We start from the raw sequence: 21,634 nt of genomic DNA, 5'->3' as shown, positions 1-21,634 counted from the left end.
CAACCCATTCAGGGGCCTGCAGAGTGGATTAAGCCCATCAGCAGTCTTTTGTCTTCCTGAGCTTTTGTAATCTCACCTGGGAAGACCAGCCCCCTTTCAATCAGCAAGGAGGGAGGAGCCAGCTAGGGGTATACAGCTAGTGCCTGCTACCGCGTGAGCCTCTCTGCAGAAGTGTGCATGGCCACTGGGACACTCAGTGCCTCGGGAACAAATGCCAGGTAAGGCACCGCGAGTTCAGCAGCAGGGCGAGGAAGCCAGGGCCCCAGACACCGCCCTTCTCTTCCCTTGAGAAGAGGGCAGCAAACCAGTGAAGGGTTTTTTAAGTATCCCTAAATAAAAACAACAAAAAAGCCATGCAGACAGACAGCCAGCAGCAGCAGTGTTTTGCACTGAGTGTAACATGCAGGACTATATGCCTCTGGGGCATAAGTTATGGGTGTGTCCTCGGTACAAGGAGCTCCAGGGTCTCAGGGAATGTGTCTGCTCCCTTGAAGCCTTGGTGGCCGACCTGGAGGAGCAGAGGCAGGCAGAGAAGGACTGTGGGGAGACTTCCGGGGACAATCAGGCTTCGTCCCAACCTCAGGCGTGCAGCTCCTCAGCTGCCTGGGTGGGAAGTCTCAGGGCTGGAGGACGTCATCCTGGAGAGGAGGGAAACAATCCCCTAGAGGGGACCCCTTCTCCAGGGGATGGGCCCATATCCAAACGCACTCAGGATACTCCTTGGCAGGAGGGGGCTTCTTGTAGTGGGGGATTCGATTATCAGGAACATAGAGGGGCGGGTTTGTGACGGATGTGAGGACTGCATGGTGACTTGCCTGCCTGGTGCGAAGGTTGCGGACATCACTTCTCATCTAAACAGGCTGGTAGACAGTGCTGGGGAGGAGGTATTAGTTGTGGAACATGTAAGCACCAACGACGTGGGCAAGTGTAGCCGGGAGGTCCTGGAGGCCAAATTTAGGCTATTAGGAAGGAAGCTGAAAGCCAGGACCTCAAAGGTAGCATTCTCAGAAGTGCTACCTGTTCCATGTGCAGGGCCAGCTAGGCAGGCGGAGAGCAGGGATCTCAATGCGTGGATGAGACAGTGGTGTAGGGAGGAGGGGTTTAGATTCGTTAGACACTGGGGAACGTTCTGGGACAAGCAGGGCCTGTACAAGAGGGACGGGCTTCACTTGAACCAGCATGGAACCAGACTGCTGGCGCATAACATTAAAAAGGTGGCAGAGCAGCTTTTAAACTGATCCCTGGGGGAAGGCCAACAGGAGCCGAGGAGCATCCGGTTAGGGACTCTTCATCCCTGTAGGACGAGGATGGTGAGGTTAGAGAACAACAAGACAAAGACAGAGTAGAAGATGAAATTGGGAATGGCAGCATGATGGGATGTGATAGACAGTTTGGCACAATGAGAGGATGCGGAGTGAACAAAGGAGTGAATAAGCAACCCATTCTAGGGCATTCCATGTACAAATGCTTTTATGCGAATGCCTGAAGTCTCCGAGCAAAGATGGGAGAACTGGAATGGGAAAGGGAAAGTACTGGAAAGGGAAAGGGAAACTGGAAAGGGAAAACATTGACACAGTGGGCATAATGGAAACCTGGTGGAATGCGGAAAATCAATGGAATACTGCAATCCTGGGCTATAAACTCTACAGGAGGGACAGGGAGGGGCATGTTGGAGGTGGGGTGGCTGTTTACGTTAAGGAAGGGATAGAATCCAGTAAAGTAGAGACTGAAGGCAGGTCCGACTCCACCATAGAATCTCTGTGGGTTAAATTACCAGGCCTGAGGAGCGATGTAATACTGGGGGCGTACTATCGTCCTCCAGACAGAAATCGGAAGGGGACCTTGAAATGAGGAAACTGATCAGGGAGGTGACAAGGAGGTACAGGGTTGTAATCAGGGTTCTAAGTCTGCAATCAGACTTAGAGATGGCAGAGAAATTAAATGAATTATTTGCATCTGTCTTCACGGTAGAAGATCTTGGGTAGATACCCCTGCCCGAACGGCCCCTCCTGACCAAGGAATTAAGTCAGATAGAGGTTAAAAGAGAAGATGCTCCAGACCTCATTGATAAATTAAAGATCAATAAATCACAGGGCCCTGATGGCATCCACCCAAGAGTTATTAAGGAATTGAAGAATGAAGTTGCTGATCTCTTGACTAAAATATGCAACTTGCCCCTCAAAACGTCCACAATGCCAGAAGATTGGATAGCAAATGTTGCACCGATCTTTAAAAAAGGAAAGAGGGGGGACCCGGGAAACTACAGGTCGCTCAGCCTTACATCTATACCAGGTAAGATGGTGGCATGCCTCATCAAAGATAGAATCTCAAAACACATAGACGAACAGGCCTTGCTGAGGGAGAGTCAGCATGGCTTCTGTAAGGGTACGTCTTGCCTCACAAACCTTATAAAATTCTTTGAAAAGGTCAACAGGCATGTGGATGCAGGACATTATATATCTGGACTTTCAGAAGGCGTACAACACGGTCCCTCACCAAAGGCTACTAAAAAAACTCCACAGTCAGGCAATTAGAGGGCAGGTCCTCTCCTGGATTGAGAACTGGTTGAAGACCAGGAAACAGAGAGTGGGTGTCAATGGGAAATTTTCACAATGGGGAGAGGTGGAAAGCGGTGTGCCCCAAGGATCTGTCCTGGGATCGGTGCTTTTCAACCTCTTCATAAATGACCTGGAGACAGGGGTGAGCAGTGAGGTGGCTAAGTTTGCAGACGACACCAAACTTTTCTGAGCGGTGAAGACCAGAAGTGATTGTGAGGAGCTCCAGAAGGAACTCTCCAAACTGGCAGAACAGGCAGCAAAATGGCAGATGTGTTTCAATGTAAGTGTAAAGTCATGCACATTGGGGCAAAAAATTAAAACTTCACATATAGGCTAATGGGTTCTGAGCTGTCTGTGACAGATCAGGAGAGAGATCTTGGGGTGGTGGTGGACAGGTCGATGAAAGTGTCAATCCAATGTGCGGCCATAGTGAAGAAGGCCAATTCTATGCTTGGGATCATTAGAAAAGGTATTGAAAACAAAACGGCTAATATTATAATGCCGTTGTACAAATCGATGGTAAGGCCACACCTGGAGTATTGTGTCCAGTTCTGGTTGCCTTATCTCACAAAGGACATAGTGGAAATGGCAAAGGTGCAAAAGAGAGCGACTAAGATGATTGGGGCACCTTCCTTATGAGGAAAGGCTATGGCATTTGAACCTCTTCAGCCTAGAAAAGAGGCACCTGAGGGGGGACATGATTGAGACATACAAAATTATGCAGGGGATGGACAGAGTGGATAGAAAGATGCTCTTTACACTCACACATAACATCAGAACCAGGGGACATCCACTAAAATTGTGTGTTGGGAGAGTTAGAACAGACAAAAGAAAATATTTCTTTACTCAGCGTGTGGTCAGTCTGTGGAACTCCTTGCCGCAAGATCTGGCTTGGATGCCTTTAAAAGGGGACTGGACAAGTTTCTTGAAGAAAAATCCATTACAGGTTACAAGCCATGATGTGTATGTGCAATCCTGATTTTAGAAATGGGCTATGTCAGATGCAAGTGAGGGCACCAGTATGAGGTTTCCTGTTATCTGGTGTGCTCCCTAGGGCATTTGGTGGGCCGCTGTGAGATACAGGAAGCTGGACTAGATGGGCCTATGGCCTGATCCAGTGGGGCTGGTCTTATGTTCTTATTGGATTGGGTCACTGGTGAGGAAATGTTATTTCTCTAATTGGTACAGTATAGAATCAGTCTACCAAACAGAGCTCTTCCGTACAAATGGCTATGTATTAACTATTTATGCGTATATTTGTAGGGGTGCCAAACATTTGTTTTTGTCTTCAGAAGAATGCGTGTTTGTGTTAGAGGATGCAAACAGTCTGACAGATACAATTTTTCAAATTTAGCACACTTATAACATTGAATTTTGATTGGTATTTTGCCAGAGTCAATAAAATGTACTGTGGGGAAACACCCAGCTGAGTGCTATTTTATCTTTGTTAGTCTAGTCTGTGGTCTCGCCTCATCAGATAATTACCATTTCCCACAATGTGCTGAATTTCATGTAGCATAGTGGTTTTGGGGTATTATCCACCTCCCATTTAGAACCAAATTATGACTGTCATGTACCACAGAAATACAGCTGATGTAGATCAGACTCCCAAGGTGAGATGTGGCACAGTACCTTAAACCACAACAGTATACATTTTCATTGGATAAAGGCCATAAGTCTTGATGAACTAAAGCCAGAATCTTGATGAGGACAAACATCACAAAAATAAAAGCAAATAAAACCCCAAACCAGAGTAGTTTAGAAAATTTTCCAAGGGCACCAGATACTAGTCCAGGAGGAAGGAGAAATAAACTGCTTGTTGCAAAAACAACAAACAGCATTGTGACACCTAGACTAACACATTTATTGCAGAATAAGCTTTTGAGGGTTAAAAATAACTTCACAGATGCATGAAATTACCATAGGCACGTGCACGCACGTGTGCGCGCGCACACACACACACACACACACACGCTCAGAGAGCAAGAGAGCGAGAGAGAGAGAAAGAGAGAGAGAGAGAGAGAGAGAACACCTTTTCAAAAAAATACAAAGTGAGGCCTAAAAGGCAAGCAATGATCTTTGTAGGTTTGTTAGAGCACCATACAGAGTACAAATGAATCAAGAATCCAGTCAGTGAATGTGTGACTTTATTGTTTTTTATGGGAACAGACTATCAAGGCTAGCCCTCTAGAATCTGAAACTTCTTGTTCTGAATATTTTAATCCTGTTTTGTATTTTATATTTCAGTTTCTCCTTCCATTATCTGTTCAAAGCTTTTTTAAAAAGTTATTTACACAGCTGTGACTGAGGGTTACTCAGGTGGGAGTAATGAATGTTTGGAAAATGAGAGACATAAAACATTTTAAAAAGTACAAAGACCCAATCTGGGTCTCTAAGCTCACAATCCTTTTTCATGTATTTGTTTCATTGATTAACCTCTTTAAAAAACCCAGATGGCTTTAGAAGTGGCTTGATTTGGACTGCAAGTCGTCTTTACAAAAAGGACAAGAATTCACCTGTAAGTTTCATTTTCATGTAGGATGGTGAATAGTGGAATGCCTTGTGTAGCTTACCTAAGAACCCGAAGACAGTATCTGTCATTAATTCTGGGAAAAGGGATGTGGACCTGTACACCCTAGCTTCAGAATAATCCAGTGAATTTCACTGTCACTGTGTGGAAGTGTGCTTGTTGAAATTCCTCACTAATTTGCATAACTTCTCCATTCTTCAAAACTAGTAATGCAACTCTTGGTTCTAAAAGAAAGGTGCTTCAACCCCTATCAAAGTAGCTGCATAATAAGTCTTCTAAGTAGATTAAAGAACATGTTGTGAAACTAGTAATTGGGATACTATGAAGAATGAGTAGTCTGGACAGCCCATTTTCAATGGGAGACTGTGGTAACTACTGATGAAATTCTTTATCTGCCCAAAGGCAGACAGGAAATCATATTAGGAATAAAACATTTCCAGAGCCTCCTCTGAATAGGCCAGAATGCTATTGACTCTCTGGTTGGTCTGTCTCCCAGGATGCCAGCACAAGCCTACAAAAGATTCCTTGTGTTCGTGCTTCAGAGCCCATACCCCTCTCATTGGTCTCTCCTACCAGCAAGGGTGTGGTCTTTCTTAAAAGCTGTTGTATTCCTTGACCTTCTGAGTAAAGTTAGCAATATAAATATGCCAGTAGTCACGACTATGTTACAGCCCAATCCTAAACATGGTGCCACCGCCAGGTGCAGCGGCATCAAAATGGCTACCACTGCATCCTGCAGCACAGTGGCAGGCTCTGGAGGTCTCCTTGATGGAAGCCCCAAGCTATGCAATGGGGCTTCTCAAGTCTGTGCCAGCTATTGTGCAGACTTGAGAGACTTTGTGCCAGGCCAGAAGGCCCGACACGGAGTTCAGGATGCAGCGGAGCAGAGCTCTGCCAGTCCTGCCCCCTCCTGCCCCAGTTCCCACCCTGCACTCCCCTGCCCTGGAATGCCTCCCCCCACCCCTGATGCCCTCACTGCTGTCCAGAGCTCTTATCCAGCTCTGGGCAGCATCCATCACTGGGCTCAGTGCAGACTGGCGATGAGCCAGTGCTGACTTGGCGCAGGGTGTCATGGGTGTGCTTTGCAGCACATTTGTGATGCCCAAAGCCGGCGCTGGTGATCAGCGCCGATGCTTACTCAGCTCAGGATTGGGCCCTTAGTGTGTAGAATACAATTTACCTTATCATGTCACCATGCAGCTCCACTAAGAATAACCTAAAAAGGCACTACAGTTATTTATGTGTCCAGTTCAGCAGTGCTCAAAGTGCCAACCACTGGGCACTGGGAATGTGTTCCCTGCTGTGGCTGGTACTTTCTGGAGCGCCGCATCTCCCCCTGTTCCCAGACTGAGATGACACGATGCTTTGGGCAGTCATGTCTTCGCAGAAATCTGGGCGCAATGCCTGCTGGGGCATTGCACCATAGACACAACTGCCCAGAGCATCACATTATCCTGATCTGGGAGAGATGCATCACCCAAACAGGGAGAGACGCAGCGCTCAGGAACAAGAAGCGCCAGTCACGAGAGGGAAGGATTCAGCCAAACACCAGATCTGGCCCTCGGGTCGGGGTTTGCCTGGCTCTGGTCCAGCTGATAAAATAATGTTTAAATTACAAGCTGAACCAACTGTTAATTACTTCAAAGTTAAATCACAGTGAATGTTCTCTTACTCTGAAAATGCTACTGAGGAATAAATATGCTAGTGATTAATCATACCACCAATTAATTTTTTTGCTTTAAAAACCTAAATTTTCTATTGGTGGTAAATTTCTCATGAGGCTTAGGGAAAAATTGTTAGAAGACTACGATAAGGTCATTTTAGTTCACAGTCAATAGCCACTGAGTTCTTGCCGAGTAAAACCTAAAGAGGAGAAAATCCTTTGGTCCCCTGTGTTGTGTAAAGAGAAACAAAAACATATGGCATTCCACAAAGCCTTAAACTACATTTTAACATGTGATCTAGAGCTCTGGCCTAGAGCTCCTTGGTAGCTGGATAGGTTAAAAATATCATTAAAAAACAAACTATTAATCAATGCAATGGGAATGTGTTATGATATATGCCCCAGGCCTATGTGAATTTACAAGCTGGATAGGGCAAGGTTAGGTCCTGATGTCTTGGCCTGAATACATGCCGTGTAGCCCTGTTGCATCATGGGATTGGCTGATGCAACAGGCACAGCAGGGATGATGCAATACCCTGCAATACCATGTCACAAGACTGTGAGTCATACTGTCACCAGTTCATAGCCCGCTTCCCATTGGTCAGTGCCAGTATATATTGGAGCTTGTGCAAGCTGCTATGTGGGAGATGCTATGTGGAGTGTCTGCGGGAAACTACATCAGTGGAGTTGGTGACTGGAGATTGTGGAAAGTTCTATCTTTGCTGTTTTGCTTTGCTGTGATGCCTTAGCACTGTACATATCGTACATACTTCAGTAAAAGGACATCTGGTGGTGGAGCACTGCTGTGTCTGAGCCTCGTTATTTCCCAGGAGTATCTGCCTGACTTTGGGTCTCTGGAGCAGCGGTGCCTTCTGCATACTCAACAGAATGAAATTCTATCACATTAATGGCACAATCCTAAAGTGCTCTTGGGCCGGTGCAAGTCCCTTGCGCTGGCCCAGGAGGGTCACAAATGTGCCGTAAAGTGTGTTTGTGCCTCCTCAGGAGCAAGCTGTGCCAGCGCATGGAGGCTGCACCCAACCTCTGTGCTGGTTTGCCCCAGGTAGGTTGTGTTGGCCAAGATCAGTCAACGCAAGGGGTCTGGGGACAGTGGGTAGGAAGCGTGAGGGAGGCTTTCCGGGGCAGGGGGGAGGTCCTGGGGCGGGCAGGTGGGGTTGGGACCTGGCTGTTATGCCAGGTCCCAACCCCATTCCCTGAGCAGCACAGAGCGACTGCAAGCTGCTCCGCTCTCCTTGGACTTATGCCACCCCTGGAGGTGGCACAAATCCAAGGAGACACATTGGGGCTGCAGTGGCTTACCTGGGGGAAGGGGAAGAGTTGCCTCTTTCTGAGCCTTGCCTCTGTCTGAGCCACTATGGGCACCTATCCTGTGCTGAATACAGCACATGCCTCCTGGTCTGCCTGCTTCAGTGCAAGACAGGATTGCACTGCACAATTTCTAACACAGTAATGAACCAGAAGTTTTTCACTACGGTTAAGAGCCACATTAAAAAAAAAATAAGTAAAAAATGAAATGTATTGGAGATTTTATTAACCTGCAAGATTGCTGATATACTCTTAATTTCCCCACTGATTTCATATTCATCTGCCTCCCAATATTTGGCCGGCAGACCATTTGTCACACACCATTGTCCAAAGTCTGCATTAAAGACAAGTAGAACATTACCTGGTGAGGAGTGGAAGCGACACTGTCCAGTCATTGAGTCATACTCCTGGTTTTCATCAGAACACAGGCAAAGAAATGAGCCTTCTACATTTTCACAGAGGGCTTCCCCACATATTCCACTCAGCATTTCACATTCATTTACGTCTGGAAGATGAAGAACAATATTGATTCACACACTTTCTTGTGAATCAATACAGCAAAGTACCTATGCATACCTGAAACGCTATGCAGAATTTAGGAATGGTTTCAGCAAGGGTTAAAATGTAATACTATGATTTTCTGAATCTCAGTGATGATACTTCCACACTAGAAAAGCTGGACAGCACAGCATTTTTGGTGTAAAGTTCTGACGCACTTCACACCAAAATCTTTTCACTTACGTTGCTGGGCCTCTATAAAGTTTATATCACCTCTGGAGGGTCCTGTGAGTCCAGCAGAGGCCACTGACAGGCTCAAACGGAGCCCTAGAAGTGAAAAAATGCCACTTACATGTGTTTTGTTTTTTTTGTAAAACTGGAAGTGACTATTGAATGCCTTATAATGCATTAGGAGGTCCAGGAAGCCCTCCAGGGCTCAGAGAACCCTCAGCAGAGCTCCCCTCACCCCCAGAGGTGGTGTGTGCCGGGGGTCAGATATGGGGGCCTCCCTGTAATTGCAATGCATGATATTGTTTAAAAAAGAAACCCATGTAGAAAAAACTCACAAATGTTTTTACATGTATTCACAGATGGAAATAATTCCAGTAACCATAATATAGTTGCCAAATGTTACTTCAGAACTAGAAATTTTTCTTCCTGAAATATTGTCAAAATGACCCCCTAAATATACCACTGATAAATTTGAGAATGGGGTGACAAATTTGCATAAGAACATAAAAAAAGTCCTGTTTGATCAGGCCGACGGCCATATAGGCCAGTTTCCTATAGCAGGCCACCAGATGACACAGGGAGCTCTCAAGACAACAGGATACCTTTATCCTGTTCACTCTGTTGCACCTGGCATCCAGAGATAAGTGACCTCTACAACTCAGAGGCTGCATATAGTCATCATGGCTTGGAACCTGTGATGGACTTTTCCTTCATAAGTCTGCCAATCCCCTTTTAAAACATCTAGGCCAAGTGCAATCACAACATCCTGTGGCAAGGACTTTCACAGATTACTTACACACAGGGTAAAGAAATATTTCCTTTTGTCTGTTCTAACTCTCCTGCCAGTCAATTTTAGTGAATGTCCTGGATATGTAAGGGGGAAAAGATCTTCCTTCTATCCACCGCATGAATAATTTAAATGTCTCATGGCCCAATCCTATGGATGCTTTATGTCAATGGAACACATGTTCTGCCAGCATAACGTGCTTTGCAACTGCACGTTATGCATTTTGCAAATGCCAAACCACTGGAGCATGTGGCCTGTCCTAAGCCGCAAGGAGCAAGAGGCTAAGACAATACAGAGATGGACCAAGGATGCCCGCCAGTGCAGTAAAGACTGCACAGAAGTCGGGAGGGAGATGGTGAGAGTGAAACAAGTCGGGGATGGGCAACAGGCAGGAGATAAGGTGAAGTGGAGGGGGGATTGGGCCCTGGAAGGGATGAGTTAGATGGCTGTGGAGTCTGCCAAATGGTCCTAACCTAACCTAATCCATTTAGAAATGGGCTATGTCAGAATGCCAGATGCAAGGGAGGGCACCAGGATGCAGGTCTCTTGTTATCAGGTGTGCTCCCTGGGGCGTTTGGTGGGCCACTGTGAGATACAGGAAGCTGGACTAGATGGGCCTGTGGCCTGATCCAGCGGGGCTATTCTTATGTTCTAACCCTGGGCCTGATCCACTTTTATGGTGGTCAATGCAGATTTCTGCCAGCCATACCAATTTTGGAGTATATATTGTTAATAATTTTAAATAACTTCTAGAATTTTGGTCACAGTTATCAATGATTGCTTCAATTAAGTACTTTACAAATATATTTTGTCCTGACATGATTACAGTCTTGTACTATTTAGTGGATGCTGAAATCTTCTGTATATTTTTATTATGTTGTGGGCTACTTTGGGAGCCTTTTAGTGATATACCATTATAAATAAAGAATTCTGCTTACTGCTTCATAATTTATCTGGAAATACATTAATCATTAGCAAAATAAATAGCATTGGCATGTTTGTGAAATTACCAAAGGGTTTGCATGATGGGAAATATAGTTTCTGGGAATTAGACTGAGAATAGAAAACTGTTCAGATACTCTGCCAAAGGAGGTGGCTGTACCACATGCCAGACTATATTTCCAGTACATTCTGCAAAGTTCTGCTTATTCAATTAAGGGCGCAATCCTAACATAGTTAGGATGGCCCGTCTCTTGTGCTGGCCTGGGAGGGTCGCAAACATGCCATAAAGCATTCCTTGCGTCTCCTTGAGGGGAAGCCAGGCCGGTGCTCCCTGCGGAGGCTGATGGATGTCTCTGTGCCTGCTTCCCCTCAGATGCTTGCATTGGTTCCACTGGGCTAACGCAAGTGGAAAACGTAGGCGGCGGGGAGGGAGCGGTTCCTGGGTGGGGGGGAGGGCGGGCGATGGGCGGCCCCGGGGGAAGGCAGGCGAGCGGGAGGCGGGGCTGGGATCCGGCAGTTATGCCAGATCCCAACCCCCGTTCCTGGGGAGAACGGAGCGGCTTCAAGCCACTCTGCTCTCCTCAGACTTGCGCCACCTCCAGAGGTAGCACAAGTCCAAGGAGGCCCATTGGGGCCAGCAGCCCTTACCCAGGGGTAAGGGGAAAAGTTTCCCCTTGCCTCTGGCTAAGCCACTTATGGCCCATATCCTGTGCTGGATACAGCACAAGCCTCCTGGCTTGCCTGTTCCAGCACAGAGTAGGATTGCACCCTAAGAGACTAAACAGATGTTGCCTTAAAATAAGCTGAACTATTAATTCTAGTCAATTATAACTCAAGATTTGTTAACGACCTAACGTTTTTCAAACAGGGTTTGAAACTCTTTAGAGTTGAAATAATTGTCTCAATTTACATACATTTCCATTTGGCCCTCACAATAGGATCTTATGAAGAGTCCAATCCTGAGCTGCTCGGCGCACAGGGCTGCTGTGGCATCTTGAGTGCAACTGGGCAGCTGTCACCTGCTCCTTGAGGGAAGGGGACATTTGTCTCCTTTCCCCGGGTAAGGGAAGTAGCCCAGCAATGACTACTCTTTAGGTCTTTAGCCAGTGTAGAATCAAGGAGTACCACGTCAGGCCGTGTGGCTTGACACAGGGCTCCAGATTCGGCAGAGCTCAGTTCCATTGATCCCATCCTCCCTGTCCTCCCCCGCTATGCCTCCCCCTGCCCTTTGCCCACCCAAGAATGCCTTCTCCCTGACTTACCCGCCGCTAAGCGCTTCACACAGAGCACCTGGCGGTGGATCGCTGGCCTCTGACCAGCACTGTCCCAGCACAGGCTTGCGACAGGCCAGTTCCAGTGCTGGGCCTTCACTAACCCCCACAAATGTGTCTTACGGCACATTTGCGACAGTGCACACCAGCAGTAAGCTGGCACGCACTGCATAGGATTGGGCCCTAAATACCTACACAGCATTTCTGCATATATTTTACTTCCTGTATGAGTTTTATATGCAACAAAAACATATATAGAAGGCATTCAGTAGTTTTTCCTTGACAACTGATTATGCAAAGATGAGTTGAAAGTGTAAATTGTAACAACTTACCCACACATCCATGCCCATCCTGCAGATACTGATAACCCTGGTAACAAAGGCAGCGGTAGGAGCCAGGTGAATTTTCACAGAACCCATGACTGCCACACACAGTGTTGTTGGCACATTCATCTATATCTGAAAATAAGGCATACTAATATCAGACAGACATAATACAAGGGCAAATGTAACAATCCAGAAGTAGACATCAGTGAAGATAAACAAAGACAGACTAATTAAGTTTTTAGAACAAGAGCTGCAGAAGTTATCTGTTTTTGGTTGCATGCTTTGTTTTTGCTTTTTGTATATTCAAAGACATAATAATAATAATAATAATAATAATAATAATAATAATAATACAGGTATTTATATACCACCTTTCTTGGTTGTCAGATTTCTCCTCAGACTTTATTCAAGGCGGTTTACATAGGCAGGCTATTTAAATCCCCGTAGGGATTTTTACAATTGAAAGAAGGTTCTATCTTTCAAGAACCACAACATTTTCAGATGTTTCTTTCTGATCTGGTTTCACATTCTGGCCTCCATCCTCCCATGCTCAGAGCAGATGGAATAACTCGGCTCAGCTTGTTAGCTGCTTCAAGGTCGCATGGTGCCGGTGGCCTCGAACTGGCGACCTGCGGATGTTATCTTCAGGCAAACAGAGGCTCTACCCTCTAGACCAGACCTCCTGCCTCTACCCTCTAGACCAGACATAAGAACATAAGAAGAGCCCCGCGGGATCAGGCCAAAGGCCCATCAGCTTCCTGTATCTCACAGTGGCCCACCAAAACAAATGTCTACAGTATTGCTAATGCAATAATCAAACAACAAATAAACAATGGCTACACATGAATGCATGTTACATATTATTATTATTATTATTAACAGTATTTATATACTGCTTTTCAACAAAAAAGTTCACAAAGCGGTTTACAGATAAAAATCAAACTACTAATGGCTAATATTTATGGATATCTTACAAAGGAAAGAATCAAATGTGTGTCCTAAATGTAATTTTACCCCTTTGATGAAATTAGAACAAAGATTAACCTGAAGATCTTCCAAGATGAAAATTAGATTGCGTGGACTAGAACTAAATTATTTGCAAAAGACTAAGATATGACTTCTGTGTTTCTTCTATATTCCTTTAGGCAGTGACCTTGCAAAGAAAAGCATATTCCTAATCCTGCATTGATGTAGAGATATGCACATAATCCCACTGTTATTCTGTTAGGCTTATGGATCTGAGGACCAGGAGTAAGGTTAAAAACAGCCCAGTAATATTTTTATTCAGAGAGGCTGACACTACTGTTCTCTGGAAACAAACGTATTAAGTACTGTGAACTCTTACTGTGATATGCTGACAATATCAGTCAAGAAGTTATTACAAAATGGTATTGGCAAATTCAGTCAAATCCTTGCACAGGCGCTGCCTCTCACAAATGTGCTATAAAACACATCTGCGATGATCTCCACAGGTAGAAAGGCCTGCACCATCCCACCAGCACTGAATTCAGTCCAACATCCACCGGTGCTAGTAGGTACAGGGAGATGGGGGCAGGGAGGAGGTTGAACTGAGACTGGGAAGGGGGCAGTATTGGCGGCAGCAGTGCTGCCAATACCCTCCCCCATGGACTTGATCCCCTGACCTGGGTCCATGTGGACTTGTGCCAGCAAAATCGCTGGTGCCAGTCCAAGCAGAACCAGTGGGCCAGAGCAGATTTACCCCAGGGCAAGAGAACAAATGTTCCAAGGAGGAACAAAATCTGATTCATTCACAAGATAACATTCATTGTCTGATTCTGAAGCAAAAATATTTCATATACATCTCACTCATGATGTGGGCAATTAAGAAACAACTAACAATTCTGTCACTAACGTGAGATCACTGTACAAATGCCTGCATATTTAATCATATGATGTAATAAACAAGCAATAATCATGATCTATTTTTCACTCCCCAAACCCCCTTCACTCACACCTATATTTTACCTAAGTTTAAGTTCTTCCCATAATTTCATACAGTACAGGTGCAGCGTGATTATCCGTAGATTTTATATCTGTGGATCTGGCTCAACATGGGTCCCCTGGATCCACACTGAGTCAGACTTGGCCCCACCTGAACCCTCCAAAGGCAACCAGAACTGTGTCTGCAGCTCCAGTTGCCTTCAGTGGGTTCAGGTGGGGCTTAATGCAGGTCTAGGGATATCTGTGGATATAAAATCCATGGATAAACAGGCTCTACCTGTACTAAATCATAGTCATTAGCCCAGTTTCTCACAATTAGCCCAATTTCTTGCCACCGAAATCCTTCTTCCCATCCCCAAACTGCCCCCAGTTTCTCTTCCGAGCAGCCCACGACCTACTCCTGCTTTCATATTACCTGCTCTGGTGTAACCTGAGTGGGATGTTGGCAAGAGACCAGAGCCTCTGGCCGTTTGTACCAGTGACTCTGGAGTGCCTGACAGCAGCACACCTTTCACACCATCATAACTGAACTTATAGCAGTGGATTTCGAGATCCACTCCTGTAGGCCTAGGATAATTTGGGCCATTAGAGCCTGCTATCTAACATGCTGTAATATACATTCAACATGCAAATGGGATCCTTGTGGTGTAAGCAGAATGTTCCTGGAAGGCCTTGGTGCTACACAACAGCCTGGCCAGGCCTTTCCTGACCAATGGCTGCCTGGCACATCACGTATGGGGTGGAACCAGGCAAATGATGCCTTCACTCACATGCAAGGGCTGGGACAAAAGAGAGAAGAAAAAGAAAAGCAACAAATATACCCAACTGAAGTCCAAGCTCAACCATACATTCATTAATTTAATTTAAATCAATTCAAGGTCTTTATGAAGATGGAGCTAAAATAATGCCAAATTTAAAAAGCAACATTTTCAATACAGTTAACTGCTTCCTTCTGAAATATTGGCAATTCCACCTTGGCTGAAAAAGTGTGCGTTTGGAATAGTTACTAGATAATATTTCCATTTAATTATTGTGTTTTTATACTTTACTTGTACCTTGCTATTTATTCAGCATGTTTTATCAGGTTATGCTTTAAGCATTGTCACACACTTCAGTCAATCGTGATCAATGTTTACTGTGACAGACAACAGTGCAGTTCAATTCCTTGCTTTTCCATTTAACTCATCTTACCCTCACATGTTCGGCCATCTCTAGAAACTGCAAAACCTTGTTCACAAACACAGTGGAAAGAACCCTCTGTGTTTAAACAGTCCCCATGAGGTAAACAGAGATTGGATTCTGCACATTCATTAATATCTGCAGGGAGATAGAAAAACAGATCGAACATGTAAGAAATGCAAGAAGATTCCCTAAGTTAATTAGCTGAAGTCTCCCTATAAAACACACACACACGTATTGTTGAGACTTTCCACTTCTATATTTATGAAAGGTTAGTAACATTTAGTAACACATCAGAGTTCTATCAAAAAGATCTATGCTAATGGATGACAGAATGATAAGTCTGCTTTGGAATATGACCTGTTCCCAAAGGCAGACATTTATTTTAATGGCGGAGGTGACAAGTGTATCAATCAGGAGAGTCAGACTGTCCGTGTCTGGTCTAAAAAAATCTATTTCAGAATAAAAAGACAGGGTTGTTTCTTACAATCCATTCTAGTTAGTGAAAATCAGTAAGCCTACCTTTGAAGCCAGAGGAGAAAAACAGAACCTAGGAGCATTATAATCATGTCAGTACTAGGGACGTCAGCTCTTGACTTAAAGGGAATTCTGGTGACTTTAATGGTCTTACAGCACAAAAATATTGGCAAGTGTGAACTTCACTTATGATGCCACAGTGACAGGAAAAACCATGACTTTGGAACGCTTCCTGTATGCAGCTATTAAAAGAGACAGGAATGTGCTTCCCTTTTTACCCCATAGGAATGTTTCTAAAATTCCTAAAGTCAGGCTACCTTGACAACCAAGGAGAGGTATTGACTGGAAGCCATCTGGACAAGTGCAATCATAAGAACCTCTGGTATTAATGCAGTTCCCTCCACGACAAATATCAGTTTCTTCTTCGCATTCATTAATATCTGAAATGAAGCCAGCAACAAACAGATAATTTCAGAAAAAAATTAACAGCAGCACAACAATATGGTCAGAAAATAAGGTAGGGATACCCCTGAGCAAACATCAGCCCCATTTGTGCCTAGGGCGGAAAAGGAATAAGGCCACAACATATTACAGACCCACGTTTTACTACAACATGGCAGTTACTAACAGTGCGATCCTATGTAAACTCACAAAGAAGCACCGCAGACACTCGCCCATAAGTCGACCCCACAGATAAGTCGAGGGCAGGGTTTGAGCCAACAATCATGGAATTTTCTATGACCCTCGGATAAGTCGGGGGTTAAACTTAGAGGGGTGTCTGACTACAGTTTTGTCTGATTTTACCCCAGGCCAGATCCTGAAAAATAACCTACTACTAATTGTTACCTAAGAACTGTAGCCTCTAATTTATTAAAAACATAGTAAAAGATCATAAGATACATTTTTATTCTTTTTAAATTCTGGTCTTCATCACCTTTTTGTAAACACTATCAGAGTAAATGCACTGTAAACAACATACCAGTAAATCAGTGGTTCCCAACCTGGTATTCATGTACTCCCAGGGACACTCAACAGGACACTCAAATACAAAACAGTATTTGAAAAAGAATGGAATAATGGTAGAAAAAGGCAGGTCATGCTCCAGAATGCCTTGCAAGGACTAGCAAGGCAGGAAGAGAGGTAGCTAGTTGGCTTTGAAAGCCCCACCAACAGCTAGTTTTTGGCCATCAATTCATGTATGAACCAGTGAATGAAAACCAGCACAGTAAAAAAGCTGAAGCATAATATGTAATCAATCACCCAGAATTTCTCAGCACACTTCTGGTGCAAAACAGTGCAAAGGCAGAGTCTTCTGTTCCTCAAACAGATAAAAAGAGAAAATACTGTGATGAATACATGAAGTTTGGGTTTTCATAGAGAGGAAATGAGGGCTTGTATTATTACAAACATTTTGCTAATATGAAGGGTACAATTTATTATTGCCAAGGGATATGCAAGTGAAAAAGGTTGGCAACCACTGCAGGAGAACCATGAATCAAATTCACCTTTAAGGTGTCTGGTGTGTTAAGCCAGAAGCTCTACATACAACATACAACCCATAACACATAACTGAGAGCGTGCAATTCAATTCACAGCAGAGAGATGCAGCTGCATATATTTGCAATCCTTTTTATTCAGAAGTAGACCCACTGCTTTCCATGAGTGTTATTCTTAAGTAACGCTGCATTGAATTGTAGCCTGGGAATTGTTGCTTGACCTCTGCCAAATGCAAAGCCTTTGCAAAAGGGAATCGGGTTGCAGCAGCAAAAGGGAACGGAGGGGAATAAAAGGTTAACTTTGGCTGAAACGTCCCAGGAAAGTAACTATAGCAACTAACCAGCTGCCTGCCTAAGCTTAGCAGAGAAAGAACCTGTTCAGAGTTGAAAGGCTCTGCCCTCTGATTGACCCGGAGATAAGGCGAAGTGAGAATTGGAGCTTGATTACTTGGCAAAAATTTCAGGTACTATACCTGAGTATCTACGGTAAGTCTCACTGTGTTCAGTGCGGCATGCACAGAATCTCAGCCTCAGTTTACTTATATTCCACAATCCTATTCCAGAATCTCTGTTTACTAATATTCCACAATTCTATTGTGCTGCTCTACTGGTGGAACTAGCATTCCACCAGTGCTGGCTGCTGTAAGGTAATTGTAAAGTGTGCTCTGGCAGGGCACGCTGCTGGAGCGCCAGCAGGAAGGCAGAAGGCTGTTGAAGCAGGTGAGTCAGGGCAGGAGATGAGAAGGATGGGTCAGAACGGGGCATGGTAAACTGGGCGGGGAGAGGAGAGGAACTGGGGTGGGAAGGCTGTGGACCCTGTGGCAATGGAGGAGGGATCCAGTGGCAACTGCATATGCCAGATCCCATTCTCCTTATCTACCATCCCATAAACACCTTTTTTCCTCAGACTTGCGCCAGTGAAATCGCTGGCATAGGTCCAAGGAGACCCATTGCAGTGAAAGGAGGCTTACAGAGGAAAATGGGAATTTAAACCTTTTCCATTCAGAAGCCTCCTGGGCTCTGCCCCCACCACCAGACTACGCATGTGCCTTTTCAGCATGACTGTACTATGGGAGAGTGTGGTTTGTGTTCTTCATGAGAGACTTAGGACTTTTCCATGTGATTAGTGAACATATGTCCCATCCACATTTTTAGCATTTACTTGATACTTTGCAAATTCCTTTCCAAGGTTTATGGTACAATATTCAGTTCTCTAACAGATGTGATGCAGAGGTGAAGAATGGATAGTTATGTGCCTATTGCTGCCCCCCCCCCATAATTTTGCCATATGTGCACTCCACCACAGAGGTATCCAGCACATTTTAACTGAACCATGTGCATATGATTATTATTTTTAACATCTAAGATATGAAAAAATATGGAATTTTAAATTCTTCATTTAAAAAATGTTAACAGAAGATTACATGCATACCTTCACACTGGTCTTTTGAAGGAGACAACTGGAAGCCTTGGCCACAAATACACCTGTAGGACCCGGCTATGTTTCTGCATTGTCCATCTTTGCAGAGTTGCTGCTCTTGACATTCGTCTACATCTGCAAAAGATAAACACTGCACTTGGAATGTGCCTATTTATTATTATACAACACTGGTGTTGCATCTTTTTAGATTGTGAGCCCTTTAGGGACAGGGAGATATTAGATATTTGATTTTTTTCTGTAAACTGTTTTGGGAACTTTTTGTTGAAAAGCAGTATATAAATACTGTTAATAACAACAACAACAACAACAACAACAACAACAACATGGGAAGTACCCCTCCCCCCAGGAAGCAGGAGGAAAAAGGGGGGTGGCTGAAGAGGAATGGGTATTTTTATTTTTTAATCAATTTTTGGAGACAAAGCCATCAAGAGTGGCTTTTTTCTCTTTTTTGAAGGGGGAGGAAAAAGAGAAAGGTGAAGATCCTTGGTTAAGCTGACACAGACCCCAAGCCTAGGTAGGTCTACTCAGAAGTAAGTCCCATTTGAATCAATGGGGCTTACTCCCAGGAAAGTGTGGATAGGATTGCAGCCACACCCAGCAAGATTACAACTCACCCCAAAGTAGATGGGGGCTGCTCACACACATACACCCCAACATGCGGATGCCACCCCTTTTCCCCCTAGGTAAGATGGAGGAATGCAGGCTGGGGCATTTGGACACTAAGAGAAGGCTGGGCTCCCCAAGCGGAGGACTTACTCTTCCCTCCCAGTTTGAAGCCTGCCAGGAGAGCACCCTGTGCTGATGAAATGCAGCACCTCTGCCGATGCCCAGCCAGGCTTCTCTCCCCCACCATGTTTCACACGCCCTCCCCACCTCACGCTGCCCCACCCACCTCGTTCTCAGTCAAAGAAAAGCAGCAAGTAGGAAGGTGGTAGGTGCAGCTGAGCAGAGCAGCTACTCTACTCTACTCTACTCTACTCTACTCTACTCTACTCTACTCTACTCTACTCTACTACTAGGTCCTGCAGCTACTGCCACCGCTCTCCTGGAGATGCCTCATGACTGAATAGCTGCAAAAATGCCTTACAGCACTTTTGCGACACTCTAGGCCAGCAGAACAGTGACCACACAGGCGGAAGGGTAAGTTTGGATTGCACTCCGAGTCATATAAAAATATGCGTGGAATGGATAGAGGGATGTTCTTTTCCCTCTCACACAATACAAGAACCAGGAAACATCCACTAACACTGAGCGTTAAGAGAGTCAACAGACAAAAGATAATATTTCTTTATCCAGCATGTAATTAATCTGTGGACTCTTGCTGCAGAATTTGGTGATGGCGCCTGGCATTGATGCCTTTAAAAGGAGATTGGACAGATTTATGGAGGAAGAGTTCATCACAGGTTACAAGCCATGATAGGCATAAATAATCTCCTAGTTTTAGAAGTAGACTAGATCTGAATGCCAGATGCAAGGAAGTGGCAACAGGATACAGGTATCCTGTGTGCTCCCTGAGGCATCTGGAGGGCCACTGCGAGTCACAGGAAGTTGGACTAGATGGGTGCTTGGCCTGATCCAGCAGGGCTCTTCTTACGTTGTTAAATACACAAATTTTAGATTACTATTTTTGGTATAGATGGTCTTCCCTGGTTTTTGTTTGTAATGTCAAATAGAAGGAATTAGTCTGGAACTGGAAGTCTCAAGGAAAAAGCAAGGCTTTGTGATTTTTCTTTAGTTCCAGCTGCCTGCAGTGGTAACAGGCCTCTATTCATTCAATGATATTCCCATTCTCACAATTCAAGTGTGGTGAGTCTATGCCAACAACTGGATTTCAGCAGGTAAACTCATTTCTAGTTTACTGTAAAAAACACATGTTGCTGCATAATAGTTCTGCTGATTCAACAAGCAATCGGTTACGAGTCCTGTCACTCAGAACAGTCCATAAAAAGGGGGCAGCCATAGTCCTGCAAGTACTATAGCAGACTATTCTGGACCAAATTCTAACTAATCTGTCACTGGTAAATCTCCTAAGTGTTATATTTCTTTTGGGTTCATAATCAGGGGCGCTACAATTATTTTCAATGAGTACGTGTACCAGGTAGGCATAGGATATGAGACCGCAACAGGAGCCAGGGTTAAAATTTTGGGTTGAGATATTCCTTTCTTTTATTATGTGCTTGGCTGTTGGCAATAGCAAACCACACAGGCAATCATACTTCATGCTAACCATAATCTGCAGAGTTCAGATTTAATAGTAACATGTGGCTTGCCACTAAATTGGAAGGGAGATGGGAAACCAAAGGGTACAAAGGAAGGAGAGACTAGGAGGAGGTAGATGTGCACCAGGCTAATTCACATAGCGGCAAATCATGATCGATTTTGAAGCCACATCTGAATTAACCCATTGCTAGTTAGCTTGTGTCTGAAGGATGTTTCATGTGACACATTTTGTACCTGAATGAATTCTGGACAAAAATTACATATGCATCGCATCATATATATTTTTAAAAGAAAAGTTATGGTTTATATATGTTGAATCCCTTCATAATTGAAGCTGTAGTATATATTTTGTATTCAGGAATTTGTGTTTCAGTTATATAAAAGGCAGCCATGAAGCATCATACCTGTAAAATCAGAACCAACAAATTATCTACGATGTGCAAACAACAGCCAAATCCTAACCTGCCCTGGAGGCGGCAGGCTGGCCGGCCTGTGCTGCATCCAGAGCCGGTTTGGGGCTGGCTGCAATGCAACTCAGAGCAAAAAGTAATAAGGTGGCATAGATCCAAGCAGCCCAGTGTTAGGCCATGCTGCCTGGGAGGGGGGTTAGGATCCAGTCTAAGTGCCGGATCCTGACACCACCCCCCTCCTGGACCTGGCCTGCCCTCTTCTCACCACCCACAGACCCCCACACCAGCTGAGGCAAGCTGGTGTGAACGTACCCTGC

At 44.7% G+C, this 21,634-nt stretch overlaps 1 protein-coding gene across 9 annotated transcripts in view; it reads right to left on the bottom strand.

Moving 5' to 3' along the window:
* Nucleotides 1-21,634, bottom strand: part of LTBP1 (latent transforming growth factor beta binding protein 1) — a 244,734-nt gene that overhangs the window by 41,238 nt on the left and 181,862 nt on the right. For all 9 annotated transcript variants that reach the window (XM_066618199.1, XM_066618207.1, XM_066618215.1 and 6 more), the window contains 5 exons: nt 18,679-18,801; nt 16,068-16,190; nt 15,286-15,411; nt 12,139-12,264; nt 8,439-8,582 (listed from right to left, as the gene is read on the bottom strand). In XM_066618199.1, the coding sequence (XP_066474296.1) occupies nt 8,439-8,582; nt 12,139-12,264; nt 15,286-15,411; nt 16,068-16,190; nt 18,679-18,801 (642 nt within the window). The remainder of the gene's footprint in view (nt 1-8,438; nt 8,583-12,138; nt 12,265-15,285; nt 15,412-16,067; nt 16,191-18,678; nt 18,802-21,634) is intronic.

This window comes from Tiliqua scincoides, chromosome 1 (genome assembly GCF_035046505.1).
Source record: "Tiliqua scincoides isolate rTilSci1 chromosome 1, rTilSci1.hap2, whole genome shotgun sequence".
NCBI classification, from domain to species: domain Eukaryota; kingdom Metazoa; phylum Chordata; class Lepidosauria; order Squamata; family Scincidae; genus Tiliqua; species Tiliqua scincoides.
This window is presented reverse-complemented; position numbering and strand designations above follow the sequence as displayed.